The following is a 21,115-nucleotide window of genomic DNA, read 5'->3' on the forward strand; positions in this document are numbered from 1 at the left end:
CTTAGACTGGTGCATAGTCATAGGATTTGTCCACGTACATGGAATTACAAATTAATGTCTTGTACATTATTTCCTTGGTCTAGTATACAAAGATGCAACAAGTTTGGAGGTTTTGCCCTGGAAGATGGGAGCAATGGTTGTTTTTGAGCCATCGGCCTTGGTTCGGCTCAAGTTACCAATCTCTAAAGGTGAAAGTATGGGCTTATGACCAAAAAGTTGGGCTAGCTTGGCTTGGATTAGAGGTTTAGTTTAGGTCAATATAAGGTACCAAGCAAGCAAGCCAAGCCGAACCTAGTCTGCTCAATTTTCTACACAGTGGACGCCCCAGAGCAAACCATTACTGGGGCCTGGGCTTGCTGGGCTCAAGTTTTACCACATGCTTCAACCCTGGCTCAACTTAAATTGAAGTTGACATACCATAGCGAAATGTTGCAGTATCAAAGCTTAAGAGCTTGGAAAAGAGGTAAAAATAATCTGTTGATTATATGGACCTTTAGCTCAGGTCAAGACGATTGATTTCTGTATAGATTATATGTAATTACATCAGAAGTCGGGCCATATAACTAAAGAAATGTAGTTCACAGCTAGAGTCCTGATGGTGCGGCAGTACCAGAACCAACAAAAGTAGTCCATTCACCTAAATAAGTATCTCACCATGGTTAAGCAAACACCTTTGAAGGCCTAAAGATTAAAGACTAATCTCCAATGCGGACACCTCAGCTGCTGAAAGCCATCCTTTTCTTCTGAACTTCAGTAGGTAGCTTAACCTCAGTTGCCTGTCCGATAACTTGAAGAAATTTGATTACACACCAAGTCATGTCCAGTTGCCACCATTCCAGACCATGTCTGGCTGAGTATTCGAAAGCATGGTGGTTATTATGCCAACCCTCTCCAAATGCAAGCAATGCCACCCACCTGAAAAAGTTTGCAGATATTTTTATTAGTAACTTCTTAAGAAATAGACTTGACAAGAACTAGATGTATATTAGTACAAGGGAAGTCAATTGTACCAATTGTTCCTGGACAAATCACCAGAATTCCATGCTTGCTTCCCCCACACATGGCAAGCTGAATTTACCAGCCAAGTGATGTGGTAAACCCATACAATCCTCACACCCTGCAATGCTCGCACGTTAATGCCTAGGCCTCCTTATGGTTAGTATGCTTATTTGTCTTCGCTAAGTAAAAGTTTCACTTTTGAAGATTAAAATTATACAGAAACTACTCCAGTCCAAAGTTGTTTGATCTTCATTCTAGCAAATCGAATGTAACACAAATGGGCTCCCCAAAAGCAAAATTTATCTACTTGAGGAATCAGAAATGATAACCCCAGCCCCACGTTTGTTACAGGATTACCTTTTTCTAACAAACTGTCCAAACTGTTATCATATTAGCATAGATAAGCATGGCCCAGCTTAAAGATTCAATTAGATAAGACTTCCAACTTGTGATTTAGTCCACAAGCTAGAATCTAACATGCTTTCTCATTTTTCCCTTCACTTTGAGCCAGAGTACAACTTCCTATGGCTATGTTCTTTCCTGTCAACTTAATGACAAAAATCATTTGAAAGTAGGGCCACTAGCTTGGTGGTATGAAGTAAATTGCAAGTGGAAGGCCCACCAATCAAACAAAGGGTTTGGGACTCTTTAAGGATTTTTTCCGTCCTTTTTTCTTTTTCTAATAACGAAAAAGGATGGCTGCAACTCATGCAAGAGACTATGTTAGCGGAGCTCCATGAAAACTTTTAGCTTAAGATATCTCTATGCTCTAAAAAGGAATATTCAAGGCAAAATAGACTAATCCTCAAAACATGGGAAAATTGAAAAACTCGCTTACCATTCCCCAAACAAGGAAGGGAAACCCTCCTAGAGCATATAGCAAAACTCCAAGTGCAATTGGATGAAGAATGTAGGTACCCTGAAGAAACTTGTAGAAGGGCTGCTGCCGTAGATCCCCAACATTGGTTGGTTCTCCACACTGCAAATGTTCCATTGATACAAAACATTAAGAATATCAATTCGTTCTGTGCATATGTGAGTGCTTGCATGTTTGAGAAAGAGAGAGATAGAGTTACCCTTTCAACAACGGTGTCGGTATCAAAGAGCCAGCTCATGTGGCTGAACCAAAACCCTTCAATGGGGCTATGGGGGTCTCTGTCTGAATCACAAAATTGGTGGTGGTACCTATGTGTGCTTACCCAGTCAATTGGATTCCCCTGCAAACACCAAAACCAACAATCATATAACAATCAAATGATACTGCCATGTCCATGACAATATTCCTCAAAAATATTTAAAGCTACCAACCTGAAGTGCCTGAACTCCACAATAAGCAAAGAAGTACTCAAGCCATTTTGGAACCTTGAAGCTTCTATGAGAAAGATTCCTATGAAAAGACAATGTAATCCCCAGAAGTCCTGTCACCCCATAGAGTCCCACAGCAAGCCAAAAAGCGGGCCAATTGAAATGAAAAGGTGCAAAAAGGCTGAGCAAATGCATGCCTACAACAACACCAGCAGTGGCCATATCCAAAGTGTTCCATTTTCTTCCCCAAAACACTTCCTTCTTCCTTTGCACCACCACATTAGATAACAAAATTCTACCCGAGGTTTTCCCTTCTGGGTCGGGCTCGTTTGCTCCAACTGACACCCCATTAGCCAATGCCAACACTTTCCTATTGCTGTAACTCCTATTCAAACGAGTGATAAAACTCGCCTGCAGAGGACTCTGCTCTCCGTTTATTTGATTGAATTTTGGGTTTTGATGGCCAAAGTTTAAGACTTTGCAAGAGCAAGATCTGGTTTTTATTGTTGTCGCTCTTTGAGGAGGTGATACAGCTAAGGATTTTGGCTTTGACAATAACGATGTGATTAAAGCCATTGGGTCTCAATTGGTGGGGTTCTCAAGAAAAAATTGGGTTTTTGTTGGGTTTTATAAAAGTTGTGGTTGGTTTGTCCTTTTCTTTTTGAAAGATGGTTTATTTATTGAACCGATTACTTAGAATGCCGTAACAACTCTTGAACCAGAGTGGTAGAAGACCTCTATTAACGTAAGAAGACTAGATTTGGTGAGAAGGTTGGTTTGTACTTAAAACGATAAAATTTGAAGATTTTGAGTTATTGTCAAAGCACGAAGTATATAAAGCGGGAAAAAGCGTGGATTATGGAAAGAGAAAGTGAGCTAACGAAAAGGACAAAGGAGATAAAAGCTGATAAGGTGATCTTGTTTAGATGGGAAGATGTGAGGTGAAATGAGACTCAGATATTCTTTTGCTAGGATTTTGTTTTAGCCCATTAATTTTCTAAATTATCTACTTGGATGGATAGATATTTTCTTTTCTCTTTCCTTTTTATAGGAGTTCTTTCTCTAGTGCCCTTTTGTCTGATTCTATCCTTTCTTGCCTGGTTGACAGATAAGGCTACTCTCTCGCTAGGAAGTTAAAGCAGCAGAAAAACCGGTGAGAGAAATGGCAGCAACCGCGTCAATCTTTACGTCTCCGACTCAACCCTTTTCGGCCACGCGGTCGGTGAGAGGTACAAGTGCCAAGCCATCTATTTCAAAGCCGAGTAGGGAGTCTCTTTAGACCTGCTTTTTTAACACCCAGTTAGGGATCTTTGATTGCTTACATCGTTTTTCACGTTTTTGGTTGGGGATTTGAGTTCAGCTCCCTTGAGCTGAAATTGGGTACAAATCTTAATCACCAATGGTGTGTTCGGCTTAGGTACTCTTGCTTAACTGGAAGCAACTGTACCCTTAGTAAGCAGTCAAGAGGATCTTTCTTTAAATGTTATTAAATTACAAATCATGGTAACTAGATTATCTTGCGAGATATATTGAAAACAATGGAATTATCCAATCATTTTGCCTTCAAGTTAAGAGTTATTTCATGCTTGTCTGTGTCATGATTCATGCTCTGGTTTTTATGCGTAAGTTGGCATTTCTACTTTCTTAAAAGCTTGCAATTTTATTAACCGGTACAGTTGGTTTGCTAGGTCTCTGGTTTTGAGGAAGTGTAGAATGGCAAATAGGAATCCTTGGGCTATGACCTGTTTTAGATTTGATTATTTAGGGCGCAACTTTCCCTTAAATTTCAATCCTGTATTGCGCTGCATAATTTTGTACACTTCTAAGCTGAAATTATATCATTTGAGTCAGAAAATCCAAATATCATTGAGCAAGTCATTTACTTCGTAGTCTCCATCAAATGAACTAGAGCTTCTAAAATGAGTTGGTAACCTAGGGCTTTGGAGTTGGCAGTTGCTTCATTCTGTTTATATCTGCAATAAATTCTATGTGCCAGAACAAACTAATGTTGTTGTGACTCAAAATGCCAAGTAAAATAGCTAGACCTTATGCCTCAAATTTCTGATGCCAAACAGTTTTGCAATTTTTTCAGATGCAGCTAGTAGCTTTATGGGTGCATCATTGCCAAGGGATTTTGCAAAGACGAAAAGATTAGTCAAGATAAGTGTAAAAGTGACTGCAGCTGCTACTGTTACAAAAAATCCTATGGAACAAATTAAAGAGTATGGACTTTAGTTTCCTTCTATTTTTGCTGTTTCATTAAGCTTAAAGTGTTCTGGCTTTGGAGTTTTCTTTGAAAAGAATTGTTGAGTTGGGTTTTTGCATTTTAAGGAATAATATCTTCTTTGGGAGTGGAAAATTGGAGGAATTCACCCTCTACATGTTTCTACGTGCAGCATGCTGAAGTTATATGTATCTCAAGTTCTAAACTGCAATGTGGTGTTGTTTGAAATTTTTTAATCATTCAAACAGAATAATCTGAAGATTCCTGCCCAACAGGTATGCACTCCCTTCGTGGGCTATGTTCGAACTGGGGAGGGCTCCGGTATATTGGAAAACCATGAATGGTCTTCCTCCAACTTCTGTGAGTGCAGCATTGCTGGTTTTATTATTATTATTTTTGCTTTATGTTGCTTGAAAGCAAGGGCAGGCTGTTGGCTGTTGCAACTCTTTTCTATAGAGATTGTCTTTTTTGACAGGGAAAGAAGGTGAAGCTTTTCTACAATCCAGCTGCAACTAAACTTGTTCCAAATGAAGAATATGGCATTGCTTTCAATGGTAATTTGTGCTCATGCACTCTTAGCTTTAATAATATAATTAACCAAATTGGTTTCTGTAGATTTCAATATATAAAAGTCTGTACAAATAAGAAGTACTACCTGTGAAAGGACTCTAGTTATATTATAGACTGTAACACTATGGCTTCTGTTATGTCCTAAAAGTATAAAACAAATTTATTCATAAAATGAAGTATTTAATAGGCTTGTTGTTACCAGTATTACCAAGGTTATTTAATAAATTAAGCAGTTTTTCTTCATTTGGTTCTATAGCAACACTCAGAAATTTGGTTCTTGACATTATTACAGAAAATAGGAACATTTTGATTTTCTTCTGCATTATCAGGAGATTGCCATCAAAAACGGCAAAAAGAAAAGAAAATGAAAGTAGGGGGGATAGAATAACTTGTAATCATTTCAAATACCTCACAGTTGAATGACCTTGGTTCATGGCATGACTCAAATGGATCTTTGATAATTTCCACAATTTGTTTTCCATAGCTCAGCTACCATTGGTTAAGTGAGTGGTGCCTGTAGTTCTTTCTTCAGTGGTTTATCTAGGGGTTCTAGTATTTGATTCATTGTTGGGTCGACTATAGGTTTTGTATGCAAGTAGATAATTGAAGTCCTTGGCTAACAACTTACTCAACTGTAACTCTGCAGGAGGTTTCAATCAGCCTATCATGTGTGGTGGTGAACCGAGAGCAATGCTGAGGAAATCTCGAGGCAAGGCTGATAGTCCAATATACACCATCCAGATATGCGTTCCTAAGCATGGTTTGTAACATTCACAAATTTTTTTCTCTTGGACAGTTCAACTCTCTCCTCAACTCCTAAAATCTACTTTTACTTTGGCAGCTGTGAACTTGATCTTCTCATTCACAAATGGAGCCAATTGGGATGGTCCTTACAGACTACAGTTTCAAGTTCCGAAGTCTTGGCAAAACAGAGCAATTGAATTCTTTAACCAGGTAAATTTATGCATACTTGGGCTCTATGATTCTTCTGCCTCTAGGTTGAAGATAATTGTCCTGTGCTATGAACACATATTACATTTCGCATTCGTGATTGTCATACCTGTAACTATTTGGAAGTGAAGCAAAATTTGGCAAGCCATGCATTACGAAAAAAATGTTTCTTCTATGTTGCTGGCAGGGGGTAGGGAAGGTGGATCTGGAAAGTAAATTTGAAGAATTCATTTTTTATTTTGACCTAAACTAGAGAACTCATTGCCAAACCATGCAATATTGTGAATTTCTCTGTTTCATTTTACACTTGAGTTAATTTCTATTTGGAATGATTGAATTGGTTCAGACTAGACAAGTGAGAGAATAATGTAACCTGAGACATGTGAAATCTTGTATCACTGTGGCAGGGGCTGGCAGAGGAGTTGAGTCAAGAAGGTGCATGTGACAGGGCAATCTTTCCAGACACAAATATTGTTGTTGATAGATGTGTTATGATCGGGAACTTATCCAAAGAAGGAGTAAATAAACTTCTTATCTGTGTTCTTCTTTATTCTACATCTTCATTTCGTTATTCTGCATCTAATTGCTAGCATCAACTTTATGTATGAACTCTACAATGGAACACTCTTGCAGGGTGATCGTTGCAGCCTTGATCTAGTTCCTGGATGCATGGATCCTAACTCCTACTTATACAACCCTCTCGCTAATGTAGATGACGGGTCATGCCTAATTGACTCTGATTCTGAGGACTAGTGTCAGCCAGCCGCATCTCATTCACTCATCTCATATCATTTAATACAATCATTTGGCGGAGGTCTAGAGTTACCATGGCAGACTATTTGCCGAATGACTCCCTGCTCTTAACCGCTAGTCCTATAGGGCATTTGCCCTGCCTGTGACTTCTCAAGAAATTCGAATATAAAGCTGCAAATATTCATATGAATGAGGTACAGGATAATTATATTACAAATTGGCTATCATCTCCACCCTGACATTAGTTGCAGTATATCGTAACAGTTGTGACGATTGAAATGAGACAATTCTTGTATAGAATGTAGCATAAGGCATATATCCTTAAAATAAGTTCACCGCATGATTCCACTGAGTTTGACTTGCTTGGTGGCAAGGATCTTTAGAGCTTTCTTTTTTATGCTTAAGTAGGGTTTGGAGTTGGGATTACAATTAGATAACAATATTTTATTGACAGTTTGATAATATCAGAATGTAGATTAGAAACCCTGCAGAATCTTACTAAAATTTGCTTGACAATAAACCCTTACTAAAACGGCAGCATCCATACCCTTTGCCTTAACATGAAGGCAAGGCCTCATTTGACTAGTTGCATAATTCTTGCCATCCAGAGAAATTTATGCTAACAGATTGGCATCCAGGATAATTGTAAAAAAATTAAGTTTGGTCAATGGTAATTATCTCTCCAACTGAAAATATCATATCTCTGTCAAGTCTACCTAATGAAAAAGGACAGACAGAGGAATAGGATATCCATGACAATGATTAAAGATGGAAAGCAATGTTAAATGTGCTGAAAGCTCATCAGCTTGGTTTTAATTAGGACCATCAAACGCCCCTGTTCAGCAGCTAGAGGACATAGATAATAAATCTTTCTGGCAACGCATAATGAAAAAGATGTACAACTAAACTATTAGCTATGCATCAATATCAAACTGGTCCAGTTCTACCCAGGTTTCTGGGTCAAGGCCCTGCCAAACTTCAAAGACAAGTGAAAGCGCAAAGGCTTTGCATGCCATGAAAACTGGTCCTGTGATTCTTGTAATATGACACGATTTGACCTGTCAAAAAACCATTGACAGAATGGTCGTAGGACGAAAGTTCTTTTATGAATTCAACTTCTAGAACAGGACAAAGAAAGTAGTACAAAACACATCCTAGGCTCTAACTTTAACATGCTTATCCTATGCCAAAAAGAATATTGACAAATGTGAAATGACTGCAAGCAAGCAATGTAAGCACCCCAAGAAAACAGAGGCCACATCGAAAAAAAAAACACAAGGATTAGAACATTGACACCCCATTTTAACTTGTTTTCTAAACTACCATTCCCCTTTTGCTTTTTCCCCTTTGAGCAGCAATTTACATTGTCTTCTTCAAATTTGACGTTGCCATTTGAGCAATTCTTCTTATCTTAACAAGCCCTCTTTCATGGTACCAGAAACAAGTGGACATTTTCTCTTGCTGTCTTCGTACTTGCCAGCAAGGGAATCGAATAGGATTCCAGCACCAACACCAACAGCCAAATCAATGGTGTGACAACCCCTGGTACCTAGCAACCTCACAGCTTGAAGCACATTCAATGTATCAAATAACCATGCCAATTCCCATCTACGCATTCGCCTCATTTCGAACGACGCAATCACAGATCCAGCAACATGGCCCGAGAAGAATAGGAAGAACGATACATTCCCTACTGGAAAATCCACTCCTGAACCTACAAATTCCTGTCATTCCATGATTGAATCAGCTGATCAAACCCAATAACCAACCAGAGTTAAGAAAAAGGGATTACGACTACCCTGTTCCTGACAACTATAGACAAAGACAAAGATACCATTGACAGTGTTGTTCATTATCTTCAGAAATCAATCAAACATGATCATACCAATTTTATGGAAATGAAATCAAACAATTCAAATCAGGGAAGGATAAGTTTTCAAATGTTAAGAACCTGGGGTAATGGGAGCTGCGTGGAGTAACCAAGAATCCCACGACAAGTAAACATGAACAAAGCAGATATTGTAGCCCTTGGCCGACACTCGATTAGCCATGTCCATAGTATATAAACTGTCTGCACCCCTACAAACACCTCACCCCAAAACATATGTATCCAAAGATCAGATCATGCTTTTTGCTGTAATCAAACTTTCTTAGAGAAAAGTTAGAAACCATTCAAAGTTATATTATATATTGACATGTTAAAAAAGCTCTTATGACACTTTTCAATTTTTACCTATACCTTATGTCAATGCCACACGAAATATAAAATATAAATAATAATTTAATTAATAATAATTAATAAATTGGTAGTAATAACAAATTATTTAATTTAAAATAAAAATATAAAAATTTAACTAATTGTAATAAAAAAATGACTTATTTAAATTTTTAAAATAATTTAAAGATTTTTTTAAATATTATATTTCAATATAATAATTCTTAATCTGATACATTTTTAATTAATTGCATTTGAAGAATGCATAAGGGACTCATAAAGGTAGATCTATAAGATCTCCATGTGTGGAATCAATTTTTTTTGCCTCTTTGTTTTTACTAATAAATACATTGTGATGAAAAAAAAAGCAAAAAGAAATCAATGAAAATATACTTGAAAAAGTTCATGCAATTTATTCTTGAGGAAACAATACTCATGTTCTAAGAGCTCCAAAGCTCTCAGGCACCTTCATTTGACATGCTAAAACATCTCTTTAGCCATATCTTAAAGTGGGTAATGAGGTTGTTTCTGATTAAAAATAAAATAGTGAAAGGAAACGGTAAACTTGGAAGTTGGAAATGGAGTAGTATAAATGTTTTGACATTAAAAAAAGGGGATTTTTTTTTATCTTTTAAAAATAACGTGCTTTTGTAAATAACCCTCATGATAATTTTAACTGTTTTTAGCAAAAAGAATAGATTTTGGGACAAAAATGCTCTTAATGAGCCATCTTCGTTAGCGTGCATTATCAAATAGGTGGAAAATAGGAAAAAAAATAAATTTGCAAAGATTGGTTGTGCAAAATACCTTTTTTTTTTTGCGAAGGTTGTGCAAAACAAAATAATGTTGCATGAGATGGGTTTTCAGATATTTGGGACATGACATTCAGATAATAGAAGAAGAGAGATATTAAATCGAACGAGGAACCAGTCGTCATGAATGGAAAGCTTAGCTAATGATGTGAAACCAGAAATCCTTGATACGGTAGTGAATTGAAAGGAGAAAGATGTGAATCCAAAGCAGGAAATGGTCTTGCTATAGCAAGCCATATGTGAGACAGTTGTCGCAGGGCAGGGTTTAGAGTTTGTGAAACGTCATGTTGGGAATGTGTGACACGGCACCGCTCAGAGTTGGTGAGACGCCAGAGTTAAGAGTTGGTGACACGTCATGGTGAGAATCTGTGACACGCCAACGTTCAGAGTTGGTGAGACGCCATGGAGGGAATCTGTGACACGCCAGAGTTAAGAGTTGGTGACACGACATAGAGGGAATCTGTGACACGCCAACGTTTAGAGTTTGTGAGACGCTATGGAGGGAATCTGTGACACGTCAAAGTTAAGAGTTGGTGACACGCTATGGAGGGAATCTGTGACATGCCGGCATTCAGAGTTCGTGAGAGGCCATGGAGGGAATCTGTGACATGCCAGAGTTTAGAGTTGGTGACACGCCATGGAGGGAAGCTGTGATACTCTAGAGTTAAGAGTTGGTGACACACCATGGTCATGGTTTAAAGTGTGTGACACGGCATTGCTTGAAAAGTTGACACGCCATGGTCATGGTTTAGAGTGTGTGACACGATAGTGCTTGAGCAGCTGACACATCATGGTTTGAAATAGAGAGAGGAAAAAAAAGAGGGCAGTTAACGTGGTAATCGTTTAGACTTTCACTGAATTAATTCCCTTTTTTCAGAATCAATAAGAATATTAAAAGGCCATTTTTCATTTTAAACAATTATTATTCAGAATTCATAACGTCTATGTGATTCATTTCTCATTCCAGCCGGTACCAGAGTGTTCGAAAAGGCTATTTGAAAGCGTAATGACACCACAGCACCAGCAACAATGTCAACCATGAATGAAGAGGTCAATGAGTCTCAAATTAAAACATTCTTGTGTTCGTTAATTTTTTGGTTTTTCCTAGGTTTGTTTGATATGTTCGGGTTTTTTGTTTTGTTTTGCAAATGTTTAGACTGTATTTTCTTACTGGTTTGATGGTTGTTGGGGTTAAGTCGTAGTGATTTTAGGGGTTTTGGGTGTTTACCGTGTGATGCCATTGTTATTATAGTTAGTTATTGACGCGTCAGCTTTATATGATTTGATTTGATATGCATGGCATGTGACAACATTTTACTTGATATGCATGGCGTGTCACAACATTTTACTTGTTATGCATGGCGTGTGACAGCATTTTACTTTATATGCATGGCGTGTAACAACATTTTACTTGTTATGCATGGCGTGTGACAGCATTTTATTTTATATGCATGGCGTGTGACAGTATTTTACTTGTTATGCATGGCGTGTCACAACGTTTAACTTGTTATGCATGATGTGTCACAACATTTTACTTGTTATTCATGACGTGTCACAACATTTTACTTGTTATGCATGGTGTGTCACAATATTTTGCTTGCTATGCATGGCGTGTCACAACTTTTATTCCTTATTGCACATGACGGCTTAACTCATTGATGCATGTGTGCCATGTTTTGTAGATCCAGCGTAGATAGTATGAGGATCTTGACAGTTTGCTAATTGTGCCAAGGGAGAAGTGGGCGTTCAACGTTGCAATTAACACCCACTGTAAGTGGTCGCAACTGCATTACATCACAAAGACTCTCCAACAGAAGGAGGAGTACGATGCAGTTAAGCGTACCTGCTTCGAAATGCTCCTAGACGTCTATCCACATGGGTACTTTTGTGCCGGTCTCCTGCACAGCATCATGATTCATCGGATCAGTGAGAGCCAGTCAATGGACCACGAGCTATGGTTTGCCATTGGCAAGAGCAAGGCGCGGCTATCAAAGCAGGAGTTTTGCCTCATCACCGGGGTTGAAGTTTGGTCCAATGCCTGATGTGTTCAAACGACCGTACGAGGTTGCTGTGGCAAGAATTCATGATAGATACTGGAACGGGCAGGAAAACATTAAGCTGCAGGCTTTGCTTGATACTTTCCGTGGGGGCAACTTCCAACGACCAAGAGACGCGACCAAGATGGCACTCGTCTTGATCGCGAATAACATTTTATTTGGTCAAGACTACCGTAGACGGGTAGCACCTTGGTTGCTATCATTGGTGGAGGACATCGACGATTGGAATGTCTTCCTATGGGGGCACTATTGTTGGAAGCTGACCTTGGACTACCTTTTGAAAGGGTTCGAAGTACCTGACTCAAGTGTGACAAAGGAAACTCGGTTACGCTACAACATTTACGGATTCGCATGGGTGATACAGGTACTATCACTTAACATTTTTCAGTTTCCTTTTGAAAAAAAAATTTATGGGTGCACTCGTTTATGATTTACGGTCTAATAATGATTACATTTGACATGCAGTTTTGGGTAATGGAGGTAATTTCGGTCCTCCTAAAAATAGTTGCCCCCTCTGGTCCAAAGAAAAACGTCTACCCATGAATGTGAAGATGAGATTGCAATCAGAAGTCAAAAGACTTCTACAATGCAATTCAGAAGTTAGAGTCATCTGACCATATGAGTGAACAGCTGCTAATTTTTACGTTATATTTGTATAATAATTTTCTCTATTCAATAATGATTTTATTTGTTTATTTGCAGTTGTGGGCATTGGAGACGTTGTAACCCACCGCGGATGAGGCCTTCCGGGAGTATTTTGTGGACCTTGATGTCTCGTTATCGGAGGGCCACGAGTACGTGCTAATAGGGCACATGGAGGATCGGTCGAATTTAGGCTTAGGTGCGAGGCAGAAAAGGAGAAGCTTGAAGGAGAAAAGAGCTTCTAGTGGCACGAAGCGGATGCACACCGCCGCTGCTTTAATTGATGAGCTGTCGGGCCCTGAGTTGATGGACGAAGGGGACGACCATGGTCAAGGCAGTGAACAGCCGATAAGGACAATTGTAATGATTTTGTGTTCTCCAATTCCATATGTGATTATTGAATAACATTTCCGTGTTTGCAGTTGGACCATGCACCGGCAGCTCCAGAACCACTCATCGATCCTCCTCAAACACATAAATGCCTCTATGACATCGTTTACCTTAGCTCAAACCACCTTTCAAAATTCAATTACTTCAGTTGTTTTCCACCAGCCTTCAATAGTTTATTTTTCATATTAAAAATCACTTTCTAACAGTCCCCCATGATTTGAAATCTGGTGCACTCCAAGAAGAGTTTTGAGCATTTCAAATCTCTCCCTGGATAAACCTTTGGTTAATATATCAGCTACTGAACCTCTGTAGTGCAATGCTTGAGTTCAACCTCTTTTTCATTCACTGCCTCTCCAAGAGCATGATATTTTACCTTGATATGCTTGGTTCTCCCATGATGAATTAGATTTTTGGCTATTGCAATGGCAGAAAGATTATCAACAAAAATCATGGTGCTCTTATCTTGTTTGAAACCAAGATCATTAAGAATTTTCCTCAACCACTTCAACTAATTTACAGCTGCTGTAGTTGCTATGTACTCAGCTTTTGCAGTACACTGTGCAACAATACTTTGCTTCGTTGAATTCTATGAGAAAATTGCACTATTGAAAGAAAAACAGAACCCAGTTGTGCTCTTAGAATCATCAAGTGACCCTGCCCAGTCACTATCACTATATCCAACTAAATCCCCACTCTCTTGTTTCATAAACCTCAGGCCAAAATCAGCAGTTATTTTAATATACTTGAGGATTTTTTTGGCAGCTTTAAAATGTAACTGTGTAGGAGCTTACATGAATCTGGACAATAAACATGTAGCACACATCAAATCTAGCCTAGTTACTGCCAAATACAACAATGAACCTATTAGACTTCTGTAAATTGAATCATCAATAGCTGCAGAACCATCTTCTTTACAAAACTTATTTCCAAAAGCTAGAAGAGTTGCTACAACCTTACAAGCAGACATGTTGAATTTCTTTAACAGATCCTTGGCATACTTAGTCTGATGTAACCACACTTCTTCACCAGTTTGTAGAATCTCCATGCCTAAGAAATAAGTCATTAACCCTAGGTCTATCATTACAAACTCTTACATCATCTGGCTTTTAAACTCAATCAATGAATCACCATCAGGTCCAATGATTAGTAAGTCATCCACATATACTGCAACAATTAACATTGCAGTATTTTCAAGTATCTTCACATACAAAGTCGACTCATTTGTGCTTTTTAGTAGACCTTGACTGGAAAAATAAGCATCTTCCTTGTCATACTAGGCCCTGAGTACCTGTTTTAAGCCATACGATGCCTTAACCAGTTTACAAACCTTGTCCTCTGCCCCTGGTTCAACATACCCTTCAAGGTGCTCCACAAAGACATCTTCAGACAGATTACCATTTAGAAAAGCAGCATTTACATCCAAATGGTATATCTTCCACCTTTCTTTAGTAGCTAATGCAGCAAGCATCCTAATTGTGTCATATCTGGCAACCGGTGCAAAAGTTTCCAAATAATCAACTCCATAAGTCTAAGCATAACCATTGACCACCAATTTGGCTTTTATATTTGTTTATTGAGCCATCAGAATTTAGCTTAGTTCTAAATATCCATTTGACTCCTATTATCTTGTGATATGTAGGTCTGTCTACAAGTAACCAGGTATTATTTTTCTTTATCATGGAGATCTCAGCATCCATAGCCTTTCTCCAGTTTTCATCCACAACTGCTTCAGAATAAGTGACAGGATCAACAGTAGCAAGATTACATTTGCTGTATATATCTTCCAATGTCTTTGACCCTCTTACAGCTTTACTTTCATCTTCAATATCAGAATCATCACTTTCCAACATAAGTTGATGATTATCCAAATCTTGACTACCAGGAACAGGTTCTACAATCTTTTTTTTCCAGTTCCAGAAATGACTTTTATTAAAGACCACATCCCTACTTATAACCACTTTGTTTGCATCTAAATCATATAGTCTATATCCTTTGGATTTGTCACTATAGCCAATATGCACAGCAATAAAAGCTTTAACATCAAATTTTGATCTCTTCACATAAGGAATTCAAGCATAGCACATACAGCTAAAGACTTTAAAATGAAAGACAGAGGGTTTTTGTTCATACTGGATCTCAAAAGGAGTTTTGAACACCAATTCTTTAATGATGTTTCTATTTTGAATGTAGTTGGTAGTGTTAACTGCCTCAACCCAAAATTTCATAGGGAGATTACACTGTAATAATAAACACCTTGCCATTTCAGCAACTGTTCTGTTTTTCTTTTCAGCCTTACCATTCTGCTGTGGACTATAAGCAACTGTTAATTGATGGTGAATCCCAGCAGTTGACAAAAGCTTCTCAAATTCATTTGAAGTGTATTCAGCTCCATTATCGGTCCTTAACACCTTGATGCTTAGGCTAGCAAAGTTCTCAACTTGTGCTTTGAACTCAGAAAAACTCCTTATAGCTTCTGATTTATTCTTCAAGAAGTAAATCCAACAGTAATTAGAGAAATCATCAATAAACAGGATATAATTCCTGCTTCCACTCAGTGAGGGATTCTTCATAAGACCACTCAAGTCAGTATGAACTAGCTCCAACTTCTTTGTAACTCTCCAACTACTTTCCTTAGGAAAAGGTTTCCTGGTCTGCTTCCCAAGCTAATAGACATCACACAACTTCTCTGGTTTAACAATGTTAGGTAGACCTATTACAAGGTCTTTTGAAGTCATTGTTGTCAGTGAATTATAATTCACATGACCAACTTGTTTATGCCACAATTCAGATAAATCTTTCTCAGCATAGAGAGCTAGTTGTTTACTTTCAGACAATTTCATAGGATAACATTTATTCTTCATGCTCACAGTTAATAATTCAACACCAGCAGGATCGAATATTGTGCATTGCCTATCTTTAAACAATAAGGCATAACCATTATCATCTAATTGACCTACACTAAGTAGATTCTGATCAGCTTCAGGCACATAATGCACATCATGAACAAACCTCATACCAGATGCAGTTTTTACTCCTATGGTGCCTACTCCAAGTATCTTCATGTATAGACCATTACCTATTTTCACACAAGCCCTATAACTTTTATCAAGCTCAGTGAAAAGATTAACATTACTTGTCAAGTGGTTTGAGCAGCCACTGTCAATCAACCGGGTGCTCTTCTCATCAATCTCATCATTTGCCTTAGCCATAAACAATACCTCCTCAAATTCATCTTTTTCTTCAACCACTGCAGCCTTGCCTTCAACTTCTTGTTTCTTCGCTTTACACACTTTCTCCACATGTCCAAGTTGCTGGCAAGATCGACACCTCACATGAGGTCTATACCAACAGTACTTTGGAGTATGATTAGTCTTTTTACAGTGAGTACAGGGAGGAAATTTATCATGACTCTTCCCTTGTTTTGCAGATCCAGACTTAGTGCCTTTAGCACTATTCTTCTTAGAACTTTCAGATTTAGCTTTCAAACCCTTAGTTTTAGCTACTAAGGCATTCTCAACAGAGTCTTCATCCTTGAGGGCTTTTCTCTACTCAAAAGCCAATATAGTAGAGATCAATTCCTTTGAATCCTCAAGTGATGTCACTTTTGATTCAAACTTGTCTGACATACTCACCAAAATTTTGTTGACCATCCTTTGATCAGTGACTTCTTGTCCCAACATTCTGAGCTGATTCACCAGCTTCAACATCTTATCCATATACTCTTGAATACCCTCATTTTCCTTCATCTTCATCACCTCAAACTGTTTCAATAAATTCATAATCTGTATCACCCTTGTTTTGTCATTGCCTTAATATTCTTCTCTGATGTTATCTCATACTTGCTTAGGATCCTCCAAATGCATAATCTTGACAAAGATTGACTCTGACACAGTTGACTGCAGGCTAATCAAAGCCTTGTATCTCTTTGCAACTTCCCCCGAGTGTTGCTTAATCTGAGCTAAAGTCGGATTAGCATGCCTTTGAATAGGCATCTCACTAGACTCCACCACATCCCATGGGTCGAATGCCTTAAGATATGATCTCATCTTCACTGCCCAGAAAGGATAATTAACACCAATGAATACAAGAGGTGCAGTTGCACTAATTCCAACTATTGCCATATAGAAATTGAAGATGATACGATCAAAAGCAAAATGTTACAGGTCCCTTGAGAAAAAACACTCTGATACCATGTAAAAGAACTCGATTTTCACTGACAGAGGCTAAATAAGAAAATGAAAAAGAAAGAGAAGAATAGAGTATCAGCTTAGAAGTAAAATGAGAATTTCATTGATCAAGAAGATATATAAAAAACAACGGCTACAAGCAAATATATTCACTACTAAGAGCTGTTCCTTAGATGTAGCCTTGAAAAACCTAACAAAATCGGATCGAAGCACAGAAAACGGAAGGAGAGCTTTCTATTGCTCTAACAGTCAAAAAACAAAGAACAAAGAAAATAACAACCAAATGACCATTCGACTAACAAAAACGACACTCATGAAGAACGTTTTACAAGAAAAATTAAAAGACTAGTGAAACGACACTAATGGTCATCGTTTCACAAACTTAAAACACTTAAATGCCTTTACGACATTGTTTTACGTAGCTCAAACCACCTTTCAAAATTCATTTACTTCAGGTGCTTTCCATAAGCTTTCAGTAGTTGATTTTTTAGATTAAAGATCACTTTCCAACAAATTCTTCTTTGTTTCCTTTTTGTTGGGTTTCACTCTTTCCAGGGTTTAAGGTTTTGAGTTCTTTTGCTTTCTAGTGGGAAGCTCACACGCCTCACGGTTCACAACTATTTAAAGCGTGAGAGTTTAGCTTGGGCCCTAAACTCATACAATACAACGGTAAATATTAAAAAAAAACACTAGCCAATACGTTCAAATATTTTAAACAGCTAAAATATTCTACTCCTAAACATAGAGCGTGGACTTACCCACAACCCTATTTGGTGGAGCTAAGGTATAAAAATAATTCACAAGTACTTATAGGCAAAGGATAAAGTTGTTAGAATACAGAAAATATTAGGAAATGGTTTGAAGGGGTGTATTTATCTCATTTTCTTAAAATTTTTATTCGGATTCATTATTGGTGTGCAAAAGAGTTTTTTAGGATAAACTTTAAATACACAATAAGTTCAGTCATTGACTACATTTTGTATGGACAAAATTAATTCGCTGAACATTTATTAATATATGACAAGATTATTAAATTTTTTATAGAATTTTTCTATAGCAAAACAATATAGAAGCAATTCAAAAGAATTTGAAGGAGAAAGTGATTGTAAGTTGTTTCTTTGTTGATATAATTTCATAAAAACCAACAAATTTTATTTATAAACAAATTTATGTCTCTTTGTTCAAAGTTAATCAACCCTTTGAACAAATATAGTTGTTTGAGCAAATACAACTATTCAACCAAATCAGGGAGACTGCATTAATTATGTCATTTTTCTATAAATGTTACGTTAACTTATATTAATCTAGGGTGAGCAACATTGTAAGGTTATCATGGATCGTGGTGGACCAATGGGTTTGGATCGATTTTAAGGTGATCTTGTGACTTAACGAGTGATCCATGATTCAAATTTTGTATGGCCGACACTTTTAAGGTGGTCCATTGTCCTAGACATTTTATCTATTTACCCAAGATTAAAAGACTAGACTTGTTCCTACGGTTTAGTCCTTCTGAAATTGAGTCTTGAATCAATTCTAAACTAACAATCATTTAAAAAATTATATAAAAAATTATATAAAAAATAAGATAAATATTTAGAAATTATAAGACTTGAACTCATAATAAGAAAGATGCTGTTTTAAAAGATCTTAACCATATTAAGTTAAAGAGTTACATAATATTAAAACATTTATATCCAATACAAACAATAAATGAATAAATAAAAAATCTACCAACAGCACCAAACAAAATGTAAGACTTTTAAAGTATTGTAACTTAAAAATAAATGTGACCTATAGCGCGGATATGTATGAATTTTTCTTATAGTATTTATGAATTTGATATACTATTTGAGTGTAATATTATTATTTTTTAAATAATTATAAGAATTCTTAATCGTATCAAATCATAAGCTTAATCATAGAGTTAACCTTACAAAAATATGACCTAATCCACGATTAAAATTTTTTAAAACTGATCTTATACAAGTGATGTATAATCATGACTTTAAAAAAATCCACCTAAACCATGCAGTAGCGAAGGGAATGGGCCGTTAGTAGGGTTCCCGTCTCACAAAAGTTTTAAAATTTCATAATTTACCTTTTGATTTTTTTAGAATTTTATCCTTACAATAATTTTTTTGTTTAGTGAAATGCTTTATAGTAATTAGTCAACAATTAATTTTAATAGACTTAAAGATTAAATAAAATCTATTGTAGAAGAATTATTCCCTAAGCCACATTGTTCTAAGAACTTAGGATCAACTTAGCTCTTGTCTGTCCCTTCAAACACGAAATTCTTGCTCCGTCACTAAAAAATGCTCACCTCTAAATTATTAGAAGACAAAGACAACCATTTTCCTAATTTCAATAATAATGAGTGAAATGAAATTGCAACTAGACATGTAGTGGTACCTTGGGTATGGGGTGTGAGGTCTACATGGAGTAAGAGAGAGTGAGTAAAGGCATGGGGGTGAAAGAGAGGGTGTGCAAAGTGGGTCCAAATCAAGGCATGGAGGAAATAGCCAGGATTTGAGTCAAATTATCAAAGCACAAAAATATAGGTGTGATTTTCTTCACTTTGCATTATTGGGCCATCAATATGAGCTTGTTTCATTATGATTTTTGTTGATTCTCTCATTTAGTATCTACTCCTCCTCCTAAGTAATGACAGGAGTCAATACTGTATAATTATCATTTTGGAAGCAAATTCTTCTGATATCATGGAACTGTTTTAACTTTTAAATCAAGCAACTTGAATTGAATGGCATCACTTTTTAAGACAGCAGATAACATTCCCTTCCCTCCAGGCTCCAACATTCAGACCAGTTAATAGCTTATATATATATAATATTAATTTGATGTAGTTGCCAACGTTGACATATCTATATATTGAAATCAATATTGTAAATTATAATATCCTTAACACTGATGGAGTAATTATGCCAACTATGGAATTCTTAAATTCTACTCCAGAAAGTGGCAGGGGGCCTGCAACAAAATACTCAGGTAGATGATGAGGTTTACAATTATTTTACATATTCTCCATTGGAGAACGAAGCATGTCAATTTGTTTACAGGAACCACGACATTCTCACTTGGAAAAGCATGATTTCTATTGACGTAAGCAAAACCTTCATCTCTTTCTTATGATGCTTCTGTTTTATCAGATTAATTATTACTATATATCAGATGCATTTGTTTTTTCTTCTCTATCAGCCTTTCAAACAAAAGAAACCGATCTTTCAAAAAACCAGATTCAAACAACCAAAAACCAAGCCACAATTTTCTATCAAAAAAATCAAAGAAAACACCCTAATCTAGCAACCACAATTACAATCCACAATAAAAGAAAACCAAAATAAAATATATATAAAAAAATACACATGGAGAAAGGAGAGAAACAGAGTGAGTTTGGGGGATTTTTTGGTTTGGGTTTCTAGGAATAGATTTTTATTTTTATTTTTTGGTTTATTGGTTGAAGCTTAAAGGAAGGAAGAGTTTAAGGAGCTATTACCGCCGGTTTAGGAGAGAAAGAGAGGCTTGAAACGGCGTCGGATAGGGAAAGTTATTGGGCTTGGGTGCGTTGCCAGTAGGAAAGGAAAAAGAGGGTTACCGTCGGTCGGTTACAAAGGCAAAGGAGGGAGGCTTTGAGTGAGGAAAGAGAGCTGGTGAAAGAGCAGAGAAAAAGCGTTCAGAGAGAAAAAGGTAACTGGTAGAAGAGAAAGAGGAAGAAGAAAAAAAATAATAAGAAGTCAGCTTGGGAGGGCCTCTAAACGACGCTGTTCTTGAGTACCTGGGAGAGGCTGCTACCAGAGCTCCAGATTGGAGTGTTTTGGGAAGCACGGTGGGCTAAGGACACGGGCTTGGGTGCTTACAAACAAATCAATTATTTTGGGTTACTGTCTAAGCCCAAACAAGGTAAAATCCTTTCCTTTATTATTTACATGGATATATTGCCTAGCCCAATATTGAGTTGAGGAATATTAAAAGTTAAAAATAATTATAAATAG

The 21,115-nt window shown here is 37.1% G+C and overlaps 3 protein-coding genes across 7 annotated transcripts; 1 reads left to right on the plus strand and 2 right to left on the minus strand.

The window, feature by feature from the left end:
* On the minus strand, window positions 458-3,076 carry LOC18595268 (palmitoyl-monogalactosyldiacylglycerol delta-7 desaturase, chloroplastic). The gene is made up of 5 exons (XM_007023136.2): window positions 2,308-3,076; window positions 2,076-2,216; window positions 1,838-1,978; window positions 1,011-1,117; window positions 458-915 (listed from the first exon to the last, which is right to left on the minus strand). Exons 1-5 carry the CDS (start codon window positions 2,878-2,880, stop codon window positions 717-719), a joined length of 1,161 nt encoding a protein of 386 aa, XP_007023198.2. The 5' UTR covers window positions 2,881-3,076; the 3' UTR covers window positions 458-716.
* On the plus strand, window positions 3,306-7,255 carry LOC18595269. Of its 5 annotated transcripts, none has more exons than XM_018123430.1 (8): window positions 3,310-3,566; window positions 4,397-4,526; window positions 4,804-4,888; window positions 5,004-5,082; window positions 5,745-5,858; window positions 5,940-6,052; window positions 6,457-6,567; window positions 6,683-7,255. In XM_018123430.1, the coding sequence occupies exons 1-8, from the start codon at window positions 3,467-3,469 to the stop codon at window positions 6,800-6,802; spliced, it is 852 nt and encodes a 283-aa protein (XP_017978919.1). In that variant the 5' UTR covers window positions 3,310-3,466; the 3' UTR covers window positions 6,803-7,255. The 5 variants fall into 5 exon arrangements, with proteins under 5 accessions (XP_017978922.1, XP_017978921.1, XP_017978919.1 ...); XM_007023141.2 differs by having other exon boundaries at window positions 3,380-3,533; XM_018123431.1 differs by lacking the exon at window positions 3,310-3,566 and adding an exon at window positions 3,887-3,926.
* Window positions 7,944-8,942, minus strand: LOC18595270 (phosphatidylcholine:diacylglycerol cholinephosphotransferase 1). The gene is made up of 2 exons (XM_018122972.1): window positions 8,754-8,942; window positions 7,944-8,526 (listed from the first exon to the last, which is right to left on the minus strand). The coding sequence occupies exons 1-2, from the start codon at window positions 8,904-8,906 to the stop codon at window positions 8,209-8,211; spliced, it is 471 nt and encodes a 156-aa protein (XP_017978461.1). The 5' UTR covers window positions 8,907-8,942; the 3' UTR covers window positions 7,944-8,208.

Source organism: Theobroma cacao, chromosome 6, assembly GCF_000208745.1.
Source record: "Theobroma cacao cultivar B97-61/B2 chromosome 6, Criollo_cocoa_genome_V2, whole genome shotgun sequence".
In the NCBI taxonomy this organism is placed as follows: Eukaryota; Viridiplantae; Streptophyta; class Magnoliopsida; order Malvales; family Malvaceae; genus Theobroma; species Theobroma cacao.